This window comes from Protopterus annectens, chromosome 4.part1 (genome assembly GCF_019279795.1).
Source record: "Protopterus annectens isolate FY-2018-M chromosome 4.part1, PAN1.0, whole genome shotgun sequence".
In the NCBI taxonomy this organism is placed as follows: domain Eukaryota; kingdom Metazoa; phylum Chordata; order Ceratodontiformes; family Protopteridae; genus Protopterus; species Protopterus annectens.
In genome coordinates, this window is record NC_056734.1 from 74,423,869 (window position 1) to 74,443,466 (window position 19,598).

Below are 19,598 nucleotides of genomic sequence, written 5' to 3' on the forward strand. Positions count from 1 at the left end.
AAGTACAGGACAAAGTTGTTTCTCCACATATATGGAGAGTGTCTCTGTGTCCCACCGTCTGCCAGATACAATGGATCGCATGGGTGGATTAGTGGGGTTCTTATGCAGCTTTGGAAGTCTATGGATATATGGTACCATGAGATGCCCTACTAAAAAGTATTCATAGAGCTGTTTATCAATGGTGCCCTCCATTAACAAGTCTTCAATACATTGTTGCACTTCTACTATTAGCCTTTGTGCTTGTCGTTCAGTAAGTGGCAAGTAAGTGACAGCATCACTAAGCATATTCAACATAACATCAGTGTAATAGACAGTGTCAAAGACCACTATTTCTCCTCCCTTATCAGCTGGCCTGAAACACAATGTATCAGATGATATTAACTCCATTAAGGCAGAAAATTCTGCTCTACTGAGATTATTAAAACCATGATTTCTTTTACTTGAAAAGTACTCATAAACATCATCTTGACACAATTTATAAAATGCTTCTACTAAAGGGGGGGTGAACAGGTACATAAGTGCTTGTTTTTCTTAAATCTATCATACCCCCAGCATTGTTACCATAACATAGCTTTAAAGATAAATTTCTTACAAATAATCAGAGATCATTTAACACATCTATCAAGTTAGAATAACCTGAAGGTATAAAATTAAGTCCATAGTTCAATACCTTTAACTGTTGTACAGATAAGGTCGTAGTTGAAAGATTAAACATTAGGTTTTGCGTATTTTGTTCCTCGTGACTTGCTCTACTTCTGATGTCCCCAAATTCTGCCTCTTCTTGTTGAAACGAGTCCGACTCATTGAACGACCTCTCTCCTTCAATTTCAATAGTGCTGGTACTGTCAATCATAAAAAAGGAGTACTGGACATAGACACACTGTTATTTTCAGCACTACAGTTAGCTGTCTGCATTTCTGTTACAAACGGAACATTTCCTGTTAAGGGCAATCTGGATGAACCTGAAAAACAAGTAGGAATATCTTTCAAGCATGTAGTCATTCTGGCTTGATTCAATTGCTCATGCTCATGAGAGCGATCTGAATTTTCAGGCTCTTTAGTAGATGTAGAGCTAAAATTGTTAGATGGTATAGTATTTTTCACTGCTCGTGCATAGCTCAAGCCTTGTCTATCTGTTTTCTCATCAGACCAAGAGAATATATGCCCGGTAGCAAAATCTTTCAAGTCACGTACCAGTTTTTTCTTTTTTGTTTCAATCAGATGTTTCTCATAAGCATCTACATCTGAAAACAGATCATCAAGTTTATGTTTATAAAAAGAATAGTGCATGTTGCTGTTAATATTAGAAACGTCAGTAGAAATACTTATACGTAACTGTTCCTCAATTGGAGTAAAATACTTATTCAATAATTTCAGATAATCAGAACTAACCTCAAGATTGTACATCTGCCATTCCTTTAACAAGTCAGGAAGGGAGTTGCCATATGTAGGCGTTTTGCAAATTCTAAGTCCCCTGGGTATCAGTCTATGTCGCAAACAAGCTTCGAAATACAGCCTTTGCCATTGTAATCTCTTAAACCTATAGAGATTATTCTCAATGGACCGAAATGCTTGTAAGAATGCATTGTAATTATCAAGTCTCATCTCTTGAACAGAAGTATTTGAAGTAGTAATATCCATAGTCAGTAAAGGATTCCTTTCCGATATAAGCAAACGATCTAAACGCCCCATAAAAGAGGCTGCCTGGTTAGCCTCAGGTGTGGAAGTCACACTGATACTTGCACTTTCTGCCATGCCCCAAATTGGATAAATGTTTTGACAAAGTAAAACAAGGTAAAGGAGCAACGTCCGGTTGCAGGAAAAAATATTTTGTATCAAAGTAAACCAAACTGCAGTAGTGCAAGAAAATTTAATAAATCCAATAAAATGCACTAATTCAATACATAAAATAAAATAAAAGATTAGCGCTTTCGTACATAACAGAGTACTTCTTCAGATCTACACAGTAATAGCAGTTACAATTTAAATAATACAGGCAATTAGTGCTGCAGATCACGTGACTTTAAAATAGGTTTAAGGGGAATAAACTCATTTAACCCCTTAGTCCTTGTAGCTTGTAAAACTAACATTCATTTTACCTCTTGACATTCAGTCCTAGTTGTTATATCACCTCCTCTAACATTAGGCTGACAAATCTCTAATACTGAAAATTTAAAATAATGATTATTTCCCATCTGGGTAACATGTTTTGCAAGGGCACTTTTACTATCATTTCTCTGGATACTGTAAAGATGCTCATGTATCAGATCTCTCAAACACCTATTAGTCTTGCCCACATAGAACATTATGCTGTGGTCTTTGACACTGTCTATTACACTGATGTTATGTTGAATATGCTTAGTGATGATGTCACTTACTTGCCACTTACTGAACTACAAGCACAAAGGCTAATAGTAGAAGTGCAACAATGTATTGAAGACTTGTTAATGGAGGTCACCCAAATTCTGCCTCTTCTTGTTGAAACGAGTCCGACTCATTGAATGACCTTTCACCTTCAATTTCAATAGTTCTGGTACTGTCAATCGTAAAAAAGGAGTACTGGACATAGACACACTGTTATTTTCAGCATCATAGTTAGTTGTCTGCATTTCTGTTACAAACGGAACATTTCCTGTTAAGGGCAATCTGGATGAACCTGAAAAACAAGTAGGAATATCTTTCAAGCATGTAGTCGTTCTGGCTTGATTCAATTGCGCATGCTCATGAGAGCGATCTCAATTTTCAGGCTCTTTAGTAGATGTAGAGCTAAAATTGTTAGATGGTATAGTATTTTTCACTGCTCATGCATAGCTCGAGCCTTGTCTATCTGTTTTCTCATCAGACCAAGAGAATATATGCCCTGTAGTAAAATCTTTCAAGTCACGTACCAGTTTTTTTCTTTTTTGTTTCAATCAGGCATTTTTCATAAGCATCTACATCTGAAAACATATCATCAAGTTTATGTTTATAACAAGAATAGTCCATGTTGCTGTTAATATTAGAAACGACAGTAGAAATACTTATATGTAACTGTTCCTCAATTGGAGTGAAATACTTATTTAATAATTTCAGATAACCAGAACTAACCTCAAGATTGTACATCTGCCATTCCTTTAACAAGTCAGGAAGGGAGTTGCCATATGTAGGCGTTTTGCAAATTCTAAGTCCCCTGGGTATCAGTCTATGTCGCAAACAAGCTTCGAAATGCAGCCTTTGCCATTGTAATCTCTTAAACCTATAGAGATTATTCTCAATGGACCGAAATGCTTGTAAAAATGCATTGTAATTATCAGGTCTCGTCTCTTGAACAGAAGTATTCGAAGTAGTAGTATCCATAGTCAGTAAACGATTCCTTTCCAATATAAGCAAACGATCTAAACACCCCATAAAAGAGGCTGCCTGATTAGCCTCAGGTGTGGAAGTCACACTGATACTTGCACTTTCTGCCATGCCCCAAATTGGATAAATGTTTTGACAAAGTAAACAAGGTAAAGGAGCAAAGTCCGGTTGCAGGAAAAAATATTTTGTATCAAAGTAAACCAAACTGCAGTATTGCAAGAAAATTTAATAAATCCAATAAAACGCACTGATTCAATACATAAAATAAAATAAAATAAAAGATTAGCGCTTTCGTACATAACAGAGTACTTCTTCAGATCTACACAGTAATAGCAGTTACAATTTAAATAATACAGACAATTAGTGCTGCAGATCAAGTGCCTTTAAAATGGGTTTAAGGGGAACAAACTCATTTAACCCCTTAGTCCCTGTAGCTTGTAAAAGTAACATCCATTTCACCTTTTGGCATTCAGTCCTAGTTGTTATATCACCTCCTCTAACATTAGGCTGACAAATCTCTAACACTGAAAATTTAAAATAATGATTATTTCCCATCTGGGTAACATGCTTTGCAAGGGCATTTTTACTATCATTTCTCCGGATAATGTAAAGATGCTCACGTATCCGATCTCTCAAACACCTATTAGTCTTGCCCACATAGAACATTCTGCTGTGGTCTTTGACACTGTCTATTACACTGATGTTATGTTGAATATGCTTAGTGATACTGTCACTTACTTGCCACTTACTGAACTACAAGCACAAAGGCTAATAGTAGAAGTGCAACAATGTACTGAAGACTTGTTAATTGAGGGCACCATTGATAAACAGCTCTATGAATACTTCTTAGTAGAGCATCCCATGGTACCATATATCCATGGACTTTCAAAGCTGCATAAGAACCCCACTAATCCACCCATGCAATCCATTGTATCTGGCAGAGGGTGGGACACAGAGACACTCTCCATATATGTGGAGAAACAACTTTGTCCTGTACTTGATAAAGTTGAACATGTTTTAAAGGACACTAGACAATTTTTGCAAAAGTTAAATGAATGGAAGTTAAAGGGATTTACTAATGATGTGTTACTAGTCACTATGGATGTGATATCACTTTTTACATGTATCCCTAATGATACAGGGGTAGACTTTGTTAGACATTTTTTGACACAGAATAGTACATATAACACAAATAAGTTTCATCTGATTTGCTCTCTTTTAGAGATTATATTGGAACATAACTTGTTTATGTTTGAAGGCTCCTTTTATTTACAACGAATGGGTGTAGCTATAGGCACGGTTTGTGCCAATAGCTACGCCAACATGGTCATGACCCAGTGGGAGTCTGATTTTGTTTTTAATGAAAATAATATTTTTTCTAGGTTCATTCTCTATTATGGTCGTTTTGTGGACGATGTGTTTTTTTGTTTGGGAGAATGATTATTCTTCCTTATGTGAGTTTGTTGAATATCTTAATAGCAGCACCAGCTTTTTGAAATTTACATTTAGCTTATCTAATGAGAAGATCTATTTTTCGGATGTACAAATTATTATATCCCCTGATGGCATTTATACAAAATCTTTTAAGACCAACAACATTTTACATGCCAAGAGTATGCATCCAAAATCTGTAAAGAGGAATGTGCTAAAAGGGCAATTTTATAGATTTGCCCGGCTGCATACAAAGGACAGTTGTATGTATGAATCTTTCGAAGAAATTTCAAATAATTTTAAAGAAAAAGGCTATCCACAGGATGATATATCTGAGGCACAAGATGAGGTTGTCTCACTTAGGGACACTCGATCAAAACCCTACCTGAATTCAGAAGTGGGCCCTGTCAACAACAAGACTGGGAACTTGTTAGGTAAAGAAAGAACGTACCTCACCTTCTCCAATGATTCTTCTGCTATATGCAATATTATTAAAAAAACACTGGAAAGTAATACGATCAGATGCTAAATGTAAGGAGACATTGGGTGAAGTGCCACAATTTACCTTTAAAAATCAGAAATGTTTAAAGAGGCTGCTCTGTTATAAATCCAACAGAGTTAATAATAGGAATGAACATTTAGGGAATGCCATTTCAGGGACCTTTCCTTGTCGTAAATGTACCATGTGTTCTTATGTAAGTAATGATGATATGTATGTACACCCTGTGACTGGACATGTCTATGAGCTTAAGGCATATGCTGACTGTAATACAATGAATGTTGTGTATTTAGCTTCCTGTGAGCTCTGCAGAATGTTCTATGTGGGCAAGATTAATAGGTGTTTGAGAGAACGGATACGTGAGCATCTTTACAGTATCCAGAGAAATTATAGTAAAAATGCCCTTGCAAAGCATATTACCCAGATGGGAAATAATCATTATTTTAAATTTTCAGTATTACAGATTTGTCAGCCTAATGTTAGAGGAGGTGATATAACAACTAGGACTGAATGTCAAGAGGTGAAATGGATGTTACTTTTACAAGCTACAAGGACTAAGGGGTTAAATGAGTTTATTCCCCTTAAACCTATTTTAAGGTCATGTGATCTGCAGCACTAATTGCCTATATTATTTAAATTGTAACTTCTATTACTATGTAGATCTGAAGAAGTACTCTGTTATGTAATCTTTTATTTTATTTTATGTATTGAATCAGTACGTTTTATTGGATTTATTAAATTTTCTTGCACTACTACAGTTTGGTTTACTTTGATACAAAATGTTTAAAAAAAAGTAAAATGTACTTCAGTGCATTTAGAATCCCCATGGCTTAATGCATTTATTTCCACCGTAGTTATTACAGTGCAATCTTGGTTGGTGTTAAAAGAATTCAGAGAAAACCAAAGTTGAAGTGCAAAGAGTGAATTTCTTTCCTTAATCATGATTCTTGTTCAAGTCATCGGATGAAAAGGTCATTTTAAAAAATTGTAAAATGCACCTCAGAGCATTTAGAACCCCCATGACTTAATGGACTTATTTCCACCACACTTATTATAGTGTAGTTTTGGTAAACTAGGGTGAGTTATTCTCACAGCAGACACTATGTATATTGTTAGGAATCTATGGCATTATTTTTGATGTAAAAGTGTTACTGTCACTGCTAAATAGATTTGTGGTAGGCTTACAATGACATTTTTTATGACACTGTAGGCAATAATACATATACTACATGTAAAGATACAAAATAAGCATCAACAGTGTTTTATTTATTTGTTTTTATTTGTGAACCAGAATACAGCACTGATCCTTTTTCAGACTTGGTGCAGGAATGCTGTCTGGTTAATTGACTTGCTCAGAATAATACAGAAAGCAAATAAATATTAAGACAATCAAACCATAAACTAGCGGATGCTGTTCATAAACAGCTCAATGCCTTACTTCTCTGAGCTTACTGTCAAACTAATATCATAAACAACAAAAATGTCACCTTGATGATATGGCATAAGTAAATTAATTTCATATAGAGGTAGTCCCCGGGTTATGGACATCCGACATGTGGACAACCCATACATATGAACGGGCTGCCACAATGTTGGAAAGAACATAAAAAAAAATGTCAAAGATATCCAAATCTGTGTGTGTGTGTGTGTGTGTGTGTGTGTGTGTGTGTGTGTGTGTGTGTGTGTGTGTGTGTGTGTGTGTGTGTGTGTGTGTGTGTGTGTGTGTGTGTGTGTGTGTGTGTGTGTGTGTGTGTATGTGTATGTGAGAGAGAGAGATCGGAAGAATGAGAGTGATGTGTGAGTGAATGAGGTATTATTGAGGAAGTGATGTGTGAGTGAATGCAGGTATGAATGAGGAAATGACTGTGTGCGTGTGCGTGTGTGTGTGTGTGTGTGTGTGTGTGTGTGTGTGTGTGTGTGTGTGTGTGTGTGTGTGTGTGTGTGTGTGTGTGTGTGTGTGTGTGTAAGTGTGTGTGTGTGATCGGGAGAGTGAGAGAGATGTGTGAGTGAATGCAGGTATGAATGAGGAAGTGACTGTGTGTGTGTGTGTGTGTGTGTGTGTGTGTGTGTGTGTGTGTGATCGGAAGAGTGAGAGCGATCTGTGAGTGATGCAGGTATGAATGAGGAAGTGACCGTGTGTGTGTGTGTGTGTGTGTGTGTGTGTGTGTGTGTGTGTGTGTGTGTGTGTGTGTGTGTGTGTGTGTGTGTGTGTGTGTGTGTGAAATCGGGAGAGTGAGAGTGATCTTTGAGTGAATCCAGGTATGAATGAGGAACTGACTGTGTGTGTGAGATCCCAGAGAGAGGAATGTGTGAGTAAATGCAGGTATGAATGAGGAAGTGACTGTGTGTGTGTGTGTGTGTGTGTGTGTGTGTGTGTGTGTTGTACCTCTAAAGCTCTTACAGCAAAAAATCTGGACAAAGCCATAAATAAAAGTGAGACAAATGCCAAACATAGGGACAATTTTAATAAATATTGCTCTTACAAACTTAGAAAGTTGATAGAATAACAGGTTTTGCATTAGCATGAATTTTCTGAAGGATATCAATTCTGAAACTCAGATGTGTGTCATTATTTTCTAACTTCAGTCTTTAACATATCTATCAACCTGTCAGCGCAAGAAATCTGGAGAAAGACAAAAATATGGGGGGGGTGGGGGCAAAGGCACAAAAAGTGGGACATATTTTAAATATTACTCTTATAAGCTTGGAAAGTTGCTAGAGTAACAGGATTTGTTTTAACACAGACTTTTTGTAGGATTTGAAGTCTGAAACTCAAATGTACATCATTATTTAGTGACTTCAGTCCTCAGATCATCCCAGTAATTTGTCAGAAAAACACGGATTTTTATGAGGAACACACCAAAAATATGAGCCAAAAATGTAGACATTCTGTGAAAATATGTACAGTTGAGAGACTTTTGCTAAATAAATGATTTTTAATTGCTCCCTAGCCCATCACACTGTCCTACAGTTAGGCTGCTCGTCTTGCCTGTTGCTTGCCCTGCTCTACATCTCTTTTCCCCAGGTGCTCCCAGTACTGCTTCAATTCCAGAAAGAAACCTCCTCTCCAAAGGTAGACATCCTGGGACTGCTTAAACTCTAGAGTCCTTCAGCACAGTCAACAACCTGCTGTTTTTCCCTATCAGAGTATGACAGCGTCTTGCTCTGCTCTATGTCTCCTTTCTCCGGGTGCTTCCCATACTGCTTCAATCCCAGCAATAAACCTCCTCTCCAAAGGAAGATGTCTTGGGACTGCCTAAACCCTAGGCTCCTTTAGTGCTGTCAACAACCTGCTGATTTTTTCTGTCAGAGTCAAACAGCATCTTACCCTGCTCTACGTCTCCTTTCTCCGGGTGCACCCTGTACTGCTTCAATCCCAGCAAGAAACCTCCTCTCCAAAGAAAGACATCCTGGGACTGCCTAAACCCTTGGCTCTTTCAGCGCAGTCAACAAACTGCTGTTTTCCCTATCAGAGTCTGACAGCATGCATGTGGCTATTCTTTAATACTACATGGTTATTTTAGTGATTGTAGATAATTGTGTCTCACACCCGTGGCGGATAAGATCGCAGCCTACTGCAGTCCTTATTTTCCTTTCCCTCCCTCCCCTACTATATTCTATTTCTCCATTGCCTGCTTTTTGACAGCGTTATTACATCTCTTAATACCTCACCACTAGGTGGCAGCATTCACCCTCATCTTATATCCACTCCCTGTAAGTCTAGCCCTATATACTTACCAATTTAATAGCATTTTCCTCAGTCCTGTTTTAGTCTGTATATCCAAATCAATAATTTCACTGTTTCACTCTATACCCTGGAATTTCTTTCTCTTTCAGCATAATTCCCTTCTAGCTCACTATGCCTAGTGCTAGGACAATCTAGTGCCTCCCTTACTGAATTTCAGGCAACTTCTAATTAATTACATAAATAAAAACAAAGGCTAACAAAGAGAGAGAGAAAAAGAGCAAGAAAATGTCTTGAGCCTTCCCTTACTAAGAAGTTTTCTGAAGCTTCACTGCATTGTTAGACTCCAAACTACTGCTTGGTTTTCTTTGGGATTTTTCCCTCCTCAGTTCTACCCACTCCGTTCACCCTCTGGGCTCACTCCGCTCCCCTACCCTGCCCCCAGTTCCCACCCACCCCCTGTGCATCTACACTTATACTCCCCAAGACCACTCCTACTCCATCTCACCCAATTATACCACTTCATCTATCACAATTCTTTCCACCCATCTTTACATCTCTCTTCTATTACCTACCCTGTTTCCAATTTAACCCCACCCCCTCCATTTCCACTCAAACCACTACTACTCATCTCACTACTCCTTCCAATTGGACACCAATTTTACCTTTTAAGCCCCAACCATAAAGTCTCATCCCCATAAACTCTAGAAACGTCCACTGCACAATTATGCAACTCAAGCCTACACACACATTCTTCCCCTAATACTTCTTCCACTCCTCCTCTCCTACCTCTACCTGCTCACCAATCTTCCTGACATATCTCACTCCCCCCTTTCCACATTAATTCTTTTTACCATAAGCATGAGTCACGCCCCACAAATCTCATCTCTCCCTATTCCTAAAGTTTCAATAAATTTTTTTTTTTTCAAAGCGACTCATTCATGTTAGCAAAACCTCCACCCCCTTTCCAGTCACTCACAACCTCAATTCCCACCTTGACCCAAACCCAATTACTAAGCACTCTAAATACCTTTTCTCCCATCTACTTCAAATTATCTCTATATTTCTCTTTGGTGATATCCATCCAAACTCTGGACCCTCTGCCACTCGGCCTACCAGCCCACCCCTATCACCCAATCCTCCCCTGCATAAATCTCTTCTTTTTGCAACACTAAATGCCCAAAGCTTATGCAACAAAATTACCAACTTCCACACCTGGCTCAAATTCTCTCTATCTCTGAAACATGGCTAAAACTCCATATAACTGACCCTGAAATTACTCCCCCCAACTACATCATCATAAGAAATGACAGAACCCACAAGAAAGGTGGTGCAGTAGCTCTTCTTTTCTCTTCCTCCTTATCTGTGACACCCTGTACTAAGACCATACCCCAATTTGATACTGCCAAGCTAACCCTAGCCCTCATAAAGATAAACACAAAAACATATGTATTGCTGCCCTATATATTACCCCCAGCAACAGCATCCCTATTCCTGAGGAAATCCTCTCCTGGTTTTCAAGTAACATAAAAAATTAAACTATAATCATGGGCAATGTTAATATTAATTGGACTACTAATCAGTCACCCACAACCTCCCAAAATATAAACCTATATAACTTCACCCAGATAAATAATTCACCTACTAGACCCTCTAAGGACAGCTCCCCTGGTAGCACTGTAGACTGGATGCTAGTTTCTTACCCCCATACTATCTCTGACAGTGGTACCTTTCCAGACTCTTTTAGTAATCATCTTCATGCATTCGCCCATCACTCTCCCTCCCCTCTACATCTATTTCACAAGTATGTATCCACTCACTCTATGAAAAACGTTAGTCCACAAACCTTCTCTGACTCTCTAAAACACATAAACTGGAACCCTCTAAAATCTCTACCCTTGGATAATGCTGTTACTTACTTTAATGCTACATTCATCAACTTGTTAAACAGCTTTGCTCCCCCTAGAACTAAAAGAGTGAAACACAATACCACCCCTTAGATAACCAAACAGGCCATAACCTTCATGCACCTCTGGGACAAAGCATGGAAACATTACCAGAAATACAAAACGTCTTCCTCCCTGACTGATTATAAGCAACTCCTTAACAAAGTCAAACACATAGCCTCCGACCAGAAATCTTACTTCTCCTTACTTCAAAATAATCACAATACTAACCCTAAAAAGCTTTGTAATAGTATCTCTACCCTCCTCCATCCTGGTAAAAAAGAAAACTCATGCCCAGATCCTAATGCCTCTGATCTCTTCATAGCTACCCAATTCAACTCCTTCTTCATAGAGTCAGTACTCAAACTCACCACATCTTTCACAAATAATATACCTTTCCTGCATTCTCCTACCTCACCAACACACCCTTCACTACCACCAATACTTCTTAACCCTCCGTCTTTACTCTCAAACCTATCCCTATCTCTACCATAAAAAAATCCTACAAAAATTGAAACCATGTTCAAATGCCCCAGATAACCTCCCACCTAATTTCCTCAAGCTTGCTGCCAATGGCTTAGCCTTCCCCATCTCCATCCTAATAAACCAATCAATTCAAGAATCTTATGTACCAGTACACTGGAAAAAAGCCTTCATCATTTCCCTTCACAAAGCGGTAACAATATCAACATCTCTAATTTCTGTCCCATCTCCATACTCTCCCCTATCTCTAAAGTTCTAGAAAAATGTATTCATCTACAACTACTACCCTACCTCCTAGATAACCTCCTCCTAACCACAACACCACATGGTTTTAGACCTGGACACAGCACCACCACTCTTCTCTCCTTCCTTGAAACTGTCAATTCCGCACGTGACACCGGTAATATCATATCTACCATCCTGCTAGACTTATCCAAGGCTTTCAATATTATCTCCCATACCCTCATCTTGTCTAAACTCTCTCATCTTAATCTATTCGCCTCCTCTAGTAACTAATTCACTAGTCACCTCTCTGACAGGCAACAAGCTCCCAAGTGAAAAAAATGTACATCCTCTTTCCTAAATACTCCAACAGGTGTGCCACAGGGTTCTATATTAGGCCCTCTACTATTTAACATATTCATAAATGACTTCCACCGGTGTATTCCTAATGCCAAGCTTGTCCAATATGCTGATGATTCTACAGTAATCTGGTCTGCTGAATCCCTCCCCAAACTTCGGACATTAACTCAAGAAGCCTTCTCTTCAACCGAGTGCTAGATGTTAAATAATCACCTAGCATTTAATGGTTCCAAAACTAAAGTTATGATATTCACCCCCACAAAATGTACCACAATTGACAAGAACTCCTTCCTCATAACTAGTCATAACAATACGTCTATTGAAATTATACCTCACACAAAGCTACTCAACGTCCTTATTGATGATCAATTAAAATCCGACATTCATCTTCAAACAAATGTAAAGAAAACCCATCAAAAACTCGTCATGCTTTATCATTAAAACTTCTATTTTACTCCCTCAGTTAGACATGTACTGTCTACCACCTTCCTTATTCCCTCCCTGTTGTATGGTGCTCCCCTCCTTACTAACCTTCAATCTGTTCTAAAGACAAAACTAACTTCCTGCTATAACAAACTCACAAAGTTTCCCTCCAGAACCAGATCCTCCAGCCACCACTGTAATGCCTTCCACATACTAAATTGGCTTGAACTGCCCAACAATCTCTCCTACATCCAACTTACTTATGCACATAAACTCATCTTTAAACCCTTTCTCTGCCCCTCCCTTGCCTACACTCTCAGAATGCACCAACCAGACAGATTACTCAGGTCCAACAATCAGAACCTGCTTGAACTATACAAACCTGTACGCACTTTGGGCAAACATCTCCTATCCTTCTCTCTAGCAAGGCTCTGGAATTCCATTCCACCACAAATTTGTACCACCAATAACCACTCTTCCTTCAAGACCTACTCCATTCCTACCTCTCATCTCACTTGGAATGCTCATGCTCTTACCCTTCCCGATTTCCCTGTATCTCTCCTCACTTTCTTCTTACCTCTCTTATCCATCTCCCACTCTGTCACTTACTATAACCTTGATCCCCACTTAGTACTTATTCTACCTTCTAGCCAATTCCCTCCAAACCTCCTCATACTTTCTACTTCTACACCCCCTCCTCCTATCACCCTGAACTTTCCCTGTTTTCTCTTCCTGGTGCATCTTGCACCATTATTTCATTTTTGTAAAAAGATTTTCATTTTTTGTGTACTATTATGTTTTGAAACAATGTTCTAACTTTTGTTGGTATAATGTCTACTTTTTAACCATGTTTTTTAACCATGATTCTCCCAAGACTCCATTGAAAATGGGCTATTTTGGCCCAATTGACTATCTTGATAAACAAACTGTAAATAAATAAATAAACACAATTTTATGAAAAATGGACCAAAAATATGAGGTAAAAAATCTGGACATTCTGCGAAAATCCGTACAGTTGAGAGGTATGTGTGTGTATGTGTGTGTGTGTGTGTGTGTGTGTGTGTGTGTGTGTGTGTGTGTGTGTGTGTGTGTGTGTGTGTGTGTGTGTGTGTGTGTGTGTGTGTGTGTGTGTGTGTGTGTGTGTGTGTGTGTGTGTGTGCACACATGCACGCACGCACGTGTGTGAAGAAGTCCTCATAAACACTGCATTTAATAACACGATGTCTTAAGCCAGCTTTGTTGATAGGAAGTAAAGAAGCATTACTCATAGGAAATAAGGAAGCATAGCTACAGTATACAGTATTATATTTAAGATTTTTTTGTTTGGAAGTGTTTCTAAAGGATTTTATATGCGAAGAAAAGTAAAATAAATACTAGACTGAGGCAAACATTTGACTAAGTGACATTTAATAAGAACCCTATGTACATGTTTCGACTTACATGCAAATTTGACTTAAGGTCAGTCTAAAACACGGATCCCGTCCTTAACCCGAGGACTGCCTGTATGACAATGAACTAGAATTTATACTAGAAATGAAAGCTTCTATTACATTCAATATACATCTTAATAGTAATAAAACAACTTGCTTACCTTTCCCAGCCAACAACTACAACTGTTCTTTTTAATACTAGAATCTGTGAAATTTCAGCAGCTTGGTCTCTCCCTACATTTAATTTGTGATGGCAATGTCCATTGAAGTCCCATATCTTTAAGAAAACGTAAATAGTATTAATATCTCATAAATTAAATGCATATGCATGCTCCAACAATAAAAAAACTGCAAAATATTTAGAATAAATATATATATATATATATATATATATATATATATATATATATATATATATAAAATACCCCTCTAATGCTCTGAAGTAAATGATGTTCTCCTTGGAAGCACTTCATAAATACAGCGGGTTTTCTTGCAGTCAGTATAATTGAGAACTATGAATAAACTGCATTACTGGAGACTTCTTGAGATATAATCTGTAAACTGATAAAGCCAATTTAGTATAGAAGGTCTTCTGTTTTTTATGTCTGCTGCTCCTTATATCTAGCAGTGAGTAAGCCTGGTATTCAGCAAATCTGGTACTCCATGTGCATGAGTTACAGTGACAGAATGCTGAAAAATAAAGACTCAGACATGGGATATCCATTCAGTAAGTTTGGTATTCAGTGTTTATGGAGGTTAAATTGATGTGAATACTGATACATAGGAAGGATTCAGAGATGGGCTATGCATTCAGTAAGTCTAATACTCAGTGTGTACGGAAGTTACGCTGATGAAATGCTGATAAATAGGAAGGAATCAGAGATGGGATATCCATTCAGTAAGTCCGGGATTCAGTGTTTAAGGGAGTTAAACCGATGGAATGCTGATACAAGGGAAGGATTCAGAGATGGGCTATGTATTCAGTAAGTCTGGTGCTCAATGGGTAAAGGAGTTACACTGATGGAATGCTAATACAAGGGAGGGATTCAGAGATGGGATTTGTATTCAGTAAGTCTGGTACTTATTGTGAAAGGCAGACACACTGATGGAATGTTGATAAAAGGAGGAATTCAGAGATGGAATATGCAATCAGTAAGTCTGATACTCATGTAATGGAATTACACTGATGGAATGCTGACACATAGGAAGGACTCAGAGTTGGAGTATGCAATCAGTAAATCTGGTACTCAATGTGGAGGAGAGTTACAATAATGGAATTCTGATACATAGGAAGGATTCAGAGATATGTTATGCATTCAGTATGGCTGGTACTCATTATGTAAGGGAGTTACAATGACAGAATGCTGATACAAGAGAGGCAGTCAGAGATGGGATATGCATTCCCTAAGTCTGGTACTCATTGTGGAAGGGAGTTACACTGATGGAATGCTGATACAAGGGAGGGATTCAAAGAAGAGGTATGCATTCAGTAAGCCCAGTACTTGTTGTGTAAGAGAGTTACACTGATGGAATGCTGATGGAATGCTGATACATAGGAAGGATTCAGGGATGGGTTATCCATTCAGTAAGTTTGGTACTCAGTGTTTAAGGGAGTTGCAGTGATAGACTGCTGATGCATAGCAAGAATTCTGAGGCATGATATGCATTCAGTATGTCTGGTACTCATTGTATAAGGGAGTAACACTGATAGAATGCTGATACAATGGATGGATTCAGAGATGAGGCATGCATTCAGTAAGTCTGATATTCAATGTGTACTAGAATTACACTGACAGAATTCTAATAAATAAGAGGGAATCAGAGACTGGCTATATATTCAGTAAGTCTGGTACTCATTTTAAAAGAGAGTTACACTGATGGAATGCTGATACAACTGGGGATTCAGAGATGCACTATGTATTCGGTAAGTCTGGTACTCAGTATGTAAGACAGTTCCACTGATGGAATGCTGAGACATAGGAAAGAATCAGTGATGGGACATCCATTTCAAATACAGAATCTTAGATCTGATGTTGTTAATTTTCATTTATTCCTTACGTATGGGATCCGGTTCTGACCTCGGAACCGAGCTGGCCTTTTTTCAAGCTCGCATCAACCACAAACCTCTCGAGCTAAGATTTTACCCATCATGCCCTTCTCCCTGTTACCTCAGATTTAATTTGTCATGTTGCTGTTTAGCCATGTCCAGTCATTCCTCTCCAGCTAAGTGTACTTTTTAGATAATTTTTAGTATTTTCTTAAAGATTTGTTAATCTTTTGACTTTATTAGGTAGTTTTTTTCTTATTCTCTACCTTTTATATCTTTGTGGTATCTCTACTACCAATGTTGGTAGTCTTTTCTTACTACTAGTGTATAGGTGGCTAAAGTATCTATTTTTAATTTTATTTTTTTGTGTAGATATAATGTCTGAAAAGAAAGGGACTACAGGTTTTAAGAGGTGCTCTGAGTGTGGACACAAACTTCCTCACTCTGACACACATGACTTGTATGTTTACTGTTTGGGTGTGCCTCATCTCACATTGATGGCATCCTGTCAGATTTGTAAAGGGTTTTCTGCCAGGACCTTGAATGAACGTAAAAATAAACTAGTACTAAAGGGTCTCCTTAAGACCACTTTCTGTGAGGCTATTTCTGGGTCACAAAATTGTTTTCCTTCTTCCAATCAACTTAAAAGGTCTAAGTCCCTTCCATCGTCTCCCTCTGTTGACCCTAAGGAAGCGAGACATAAAAAGGCTAAATTGTCAGAGTCTTCAGTGCCTGTTGCTTCAGCTCAATCTCACTTGACTCTGTCTCTGATTATGTCTGCTGGTCCTACTACACCGTTGCTTTCGGTGCAGACATCATCCTTCTTGGTACCGACTAGTTCGGTGCAGACTTCCTCGGCACCGATGGATATATCGGTGCAGTCATCTTTGGCACCGACAGAAATCTCGGCACAGACATCATCAGCACCTACAGTATTCTCGGTGCATTCACCTTTGGTGCTGACAGTTTTCTCGGCGCAGACCCCCTGGGTGCCGACAGTTTTCTCGGTGCAGATCCTCGCAGCACCGACAGTTTTCTCATCGCAGACACCTTTGGCACCGACAATTACTTTGGTGCAGGTGTTTTCAGCACTGATGTTTTCGGTGCAGACAACCCCCTTTTTGACATCCCTTGTCAGTGGTCGCGCTAGCCCTTTTTTGGATAGGCCCGAATCACCTTCAGGGTTTTCAATAAAGTCTACCAGAAGCCTTTCTGAACATGATGTGGTACGTCTTATAGACCAGCTACTTTTGGCCAGAGGAATACCTGCCCCTCCAAAAGCACCTCTCCCCTCTGGAGTTGATCACCCTTCTCCACAGACTCCTACCTATTCTCCTTTGACCTCTGTGGAGACGCCGAAGCACCACTCTTTGGGTGGACTGACCCTACAGTCCTTGGGAAGGACATTGGCCGTTGCTCCTCGGCCACCTCTGTCAAGGACTACTACTTCCTCTGAGCCTTAGCTGTCTCAAATCACAACCCCCGTACATCAGGCGCAAGATTTTCAGGCCCCCCCCCCCGGGAAACTATGTCTTTACAGTCTTTCCCAGAGTCTCCCACTGAGGAAGCTCACTGCAAGACTACATGTAAAAGGAAACACATGGACTCTATGGAGGAGTCATTGACCGAAGACACAGACTACAATGATAGGGAGGGGTCCCCACATTCACTGTCTGATGAGGTTTCCTTTGGTGACATCCTCGAAATTTTAAAATAGAGAGGTGAATGGAAATCCTCTAACCCTTCCTCAGAGGAATCTTTGTTCCTGCAGGCATTTTGCACCCGACCCCCAACCTCCTGAGTTACTCTACCTGCCGATGAGCTTGTCAAGTTCATTGTGCAGCATATGTGGAAGGCACTGGACTCTGTGGTAGCCATACCTCGTAGGCCAGACAAAATCCTTTCTCCCCCAGAAGAGTGCCCCCATTGGTCAAAAGGTCTCCCTGTAGATGCCGTGGTAGTGGCAGCCACTACAAAAAACAAACTGGCAGAAGAGAGCCAGACTGTTCACCCACCAAATAAGGAATCCCGGGCAGTGGATAGATTAGGGAAATGAGTCTCTGCATCATCGACCTTTGCTGTTAGGTCTTTGAACTATCTGGCACATTTCACAAGGCTACAGAGAGACTTGGTGTCCAAACTCTCTGAGACCTTGGCAGGAGCAGATTCTGATGAGGTCAGTGACAAAGTGGCCTCTCAGTTAGTGACCCTAGAATCATTTTCCAATTCCTCAATGCGTTTGATATCCCATGCTACTGAGGGAGTGGCAAGAGCTGCAGGTGCAGGCATAGTCATGAGACGCCATGCCTGGATGAGCATTTGTGATTTTGTGGACCCCTTCAAGGCTTCCTTCCTTAATGCCCCTATTGAGACCACTACTTTGTTTGCATCCAAGGTAAAAGATACATTGACCAGATGTGAACAAGACGGTAAGGCCCTATCTGCCGTGAGTGTCTGTTTATCTTCTCCTCAGCGGTTCTATTCTAGGAATCAGAAGAGTGGGAAAATGTGGCACAAAAAGTCCCAGGGTCCTTTCCGTGACACTCAGGCCAAGTTTCCCCCCAGAGGCAAAGGGGGGAACTCTAACAGAAGATGCCCTTTTCAGAGCAGGGGAGATTCGCAAAACTGGGGCTCCAGAGGATCCTTTTCTGGGCAGCCCTATCAGTGCTCCTAGTGAGCAGCCCGATTGTTTTCCTCTGGAAGCTGTCGGGGGTCATTTTTCCTTGTACCCTTCCACCTGGCAAACCATAACCACAGATGCTTGGGTACAAAGGATCATCACCAGAGGATACCATATTTCATTATTATCCACGCCCACCTTACCCAAAAGCTTACCCGATGTGCCACCCAGTCAAAGGGAGGCCGCAGCTATAGAGATTTCAAAACTGATTCAAAAAAGAGTCATCCAAATGCCCCCCCAGACCAGACAGGATCTGGCTTCTACTCAAGATTCTTTTTGGTGCCAAAAAAGACTGGGGACTGGAGACCAGTTCTGGATCTCAGTGCCCTAAACAAATTCACAAAGACAGAAAAATTTCGGATGGTCACGGTTCAGTCTATTCTTCCACTTTTGGAAAAAGATGATTGGATGTGCTCCATAGATCTTCAAGATGCGTACTACCACATAAAGGTGGAAAGGCACTCAAGAAGATATCTTCACTTCCGGGGCGGGAGCCAGTCATTACCAGTTCCAAGTACTGACCTTTCGACTGTCTACAGCCCCCAAAGTGTTCACAAAGTGCATGGCAGTAGTCACAGCTCATCTGCAGCTTCAAGGGTTCCACGTGTTTCCTTACCTAGACAACTGCCTCATTACTGCCCCAACAAGATGTCTACTGGATCAGGCTTTGACTTACACTCTTGGTACTGCTCAGCAGCTTGGAATAACGGTAAACTGGAAGAAGTCATACCTTACTCCGAGTCAGTCATTAGAGTACATTTGAGTGATTCTGGACACAATGACTTGCACAGCCTCCCTACCAGATCACAGAATTCAGAGGGTCAAGCAACAGGTTCAGGCAATACTTTCACAAAATCTAGCCTCAGCTCGATCCATTCTTCAACTGCTGGGATCGATGGCAGCCTCCATCACCATAGTTCCCCTAGCAAGGCTACACATGAGGCTTCTTCAATGGCTGCTTCTTATTCAGTGGTACCCATCCCAGCATCCCTTAACTTCTCAGATTCGAATAACCAACATTTGCAAACAGGACTTGCTCTGGTGGATGTCAAA

General features: G+C 39.8%; 1 protein-coding gene across 1 annotated transcript in view; it reads right to left on the bottom strand.

The window, feature by feature from the left end:
* Nucleotides 1–19,598, bottom strand: part of WDR49 (WD repeat domain 49) — a 983,894-nt gene that overhangs the window by 513,600 nt on the left and 450,696 nt on the right. Inside the window, exon 10 of the mRNA XM_044070738.1 lies at nucleotides 13,980–14,095. Coding sequence (XP_043926673.1) covers nucleotides 13,980–14,095 — 116 coding nt within the window. The remainder of the gene's footprint in view (nucleotides 1–13,979; nucleotides 14,096–19,598) is intronic.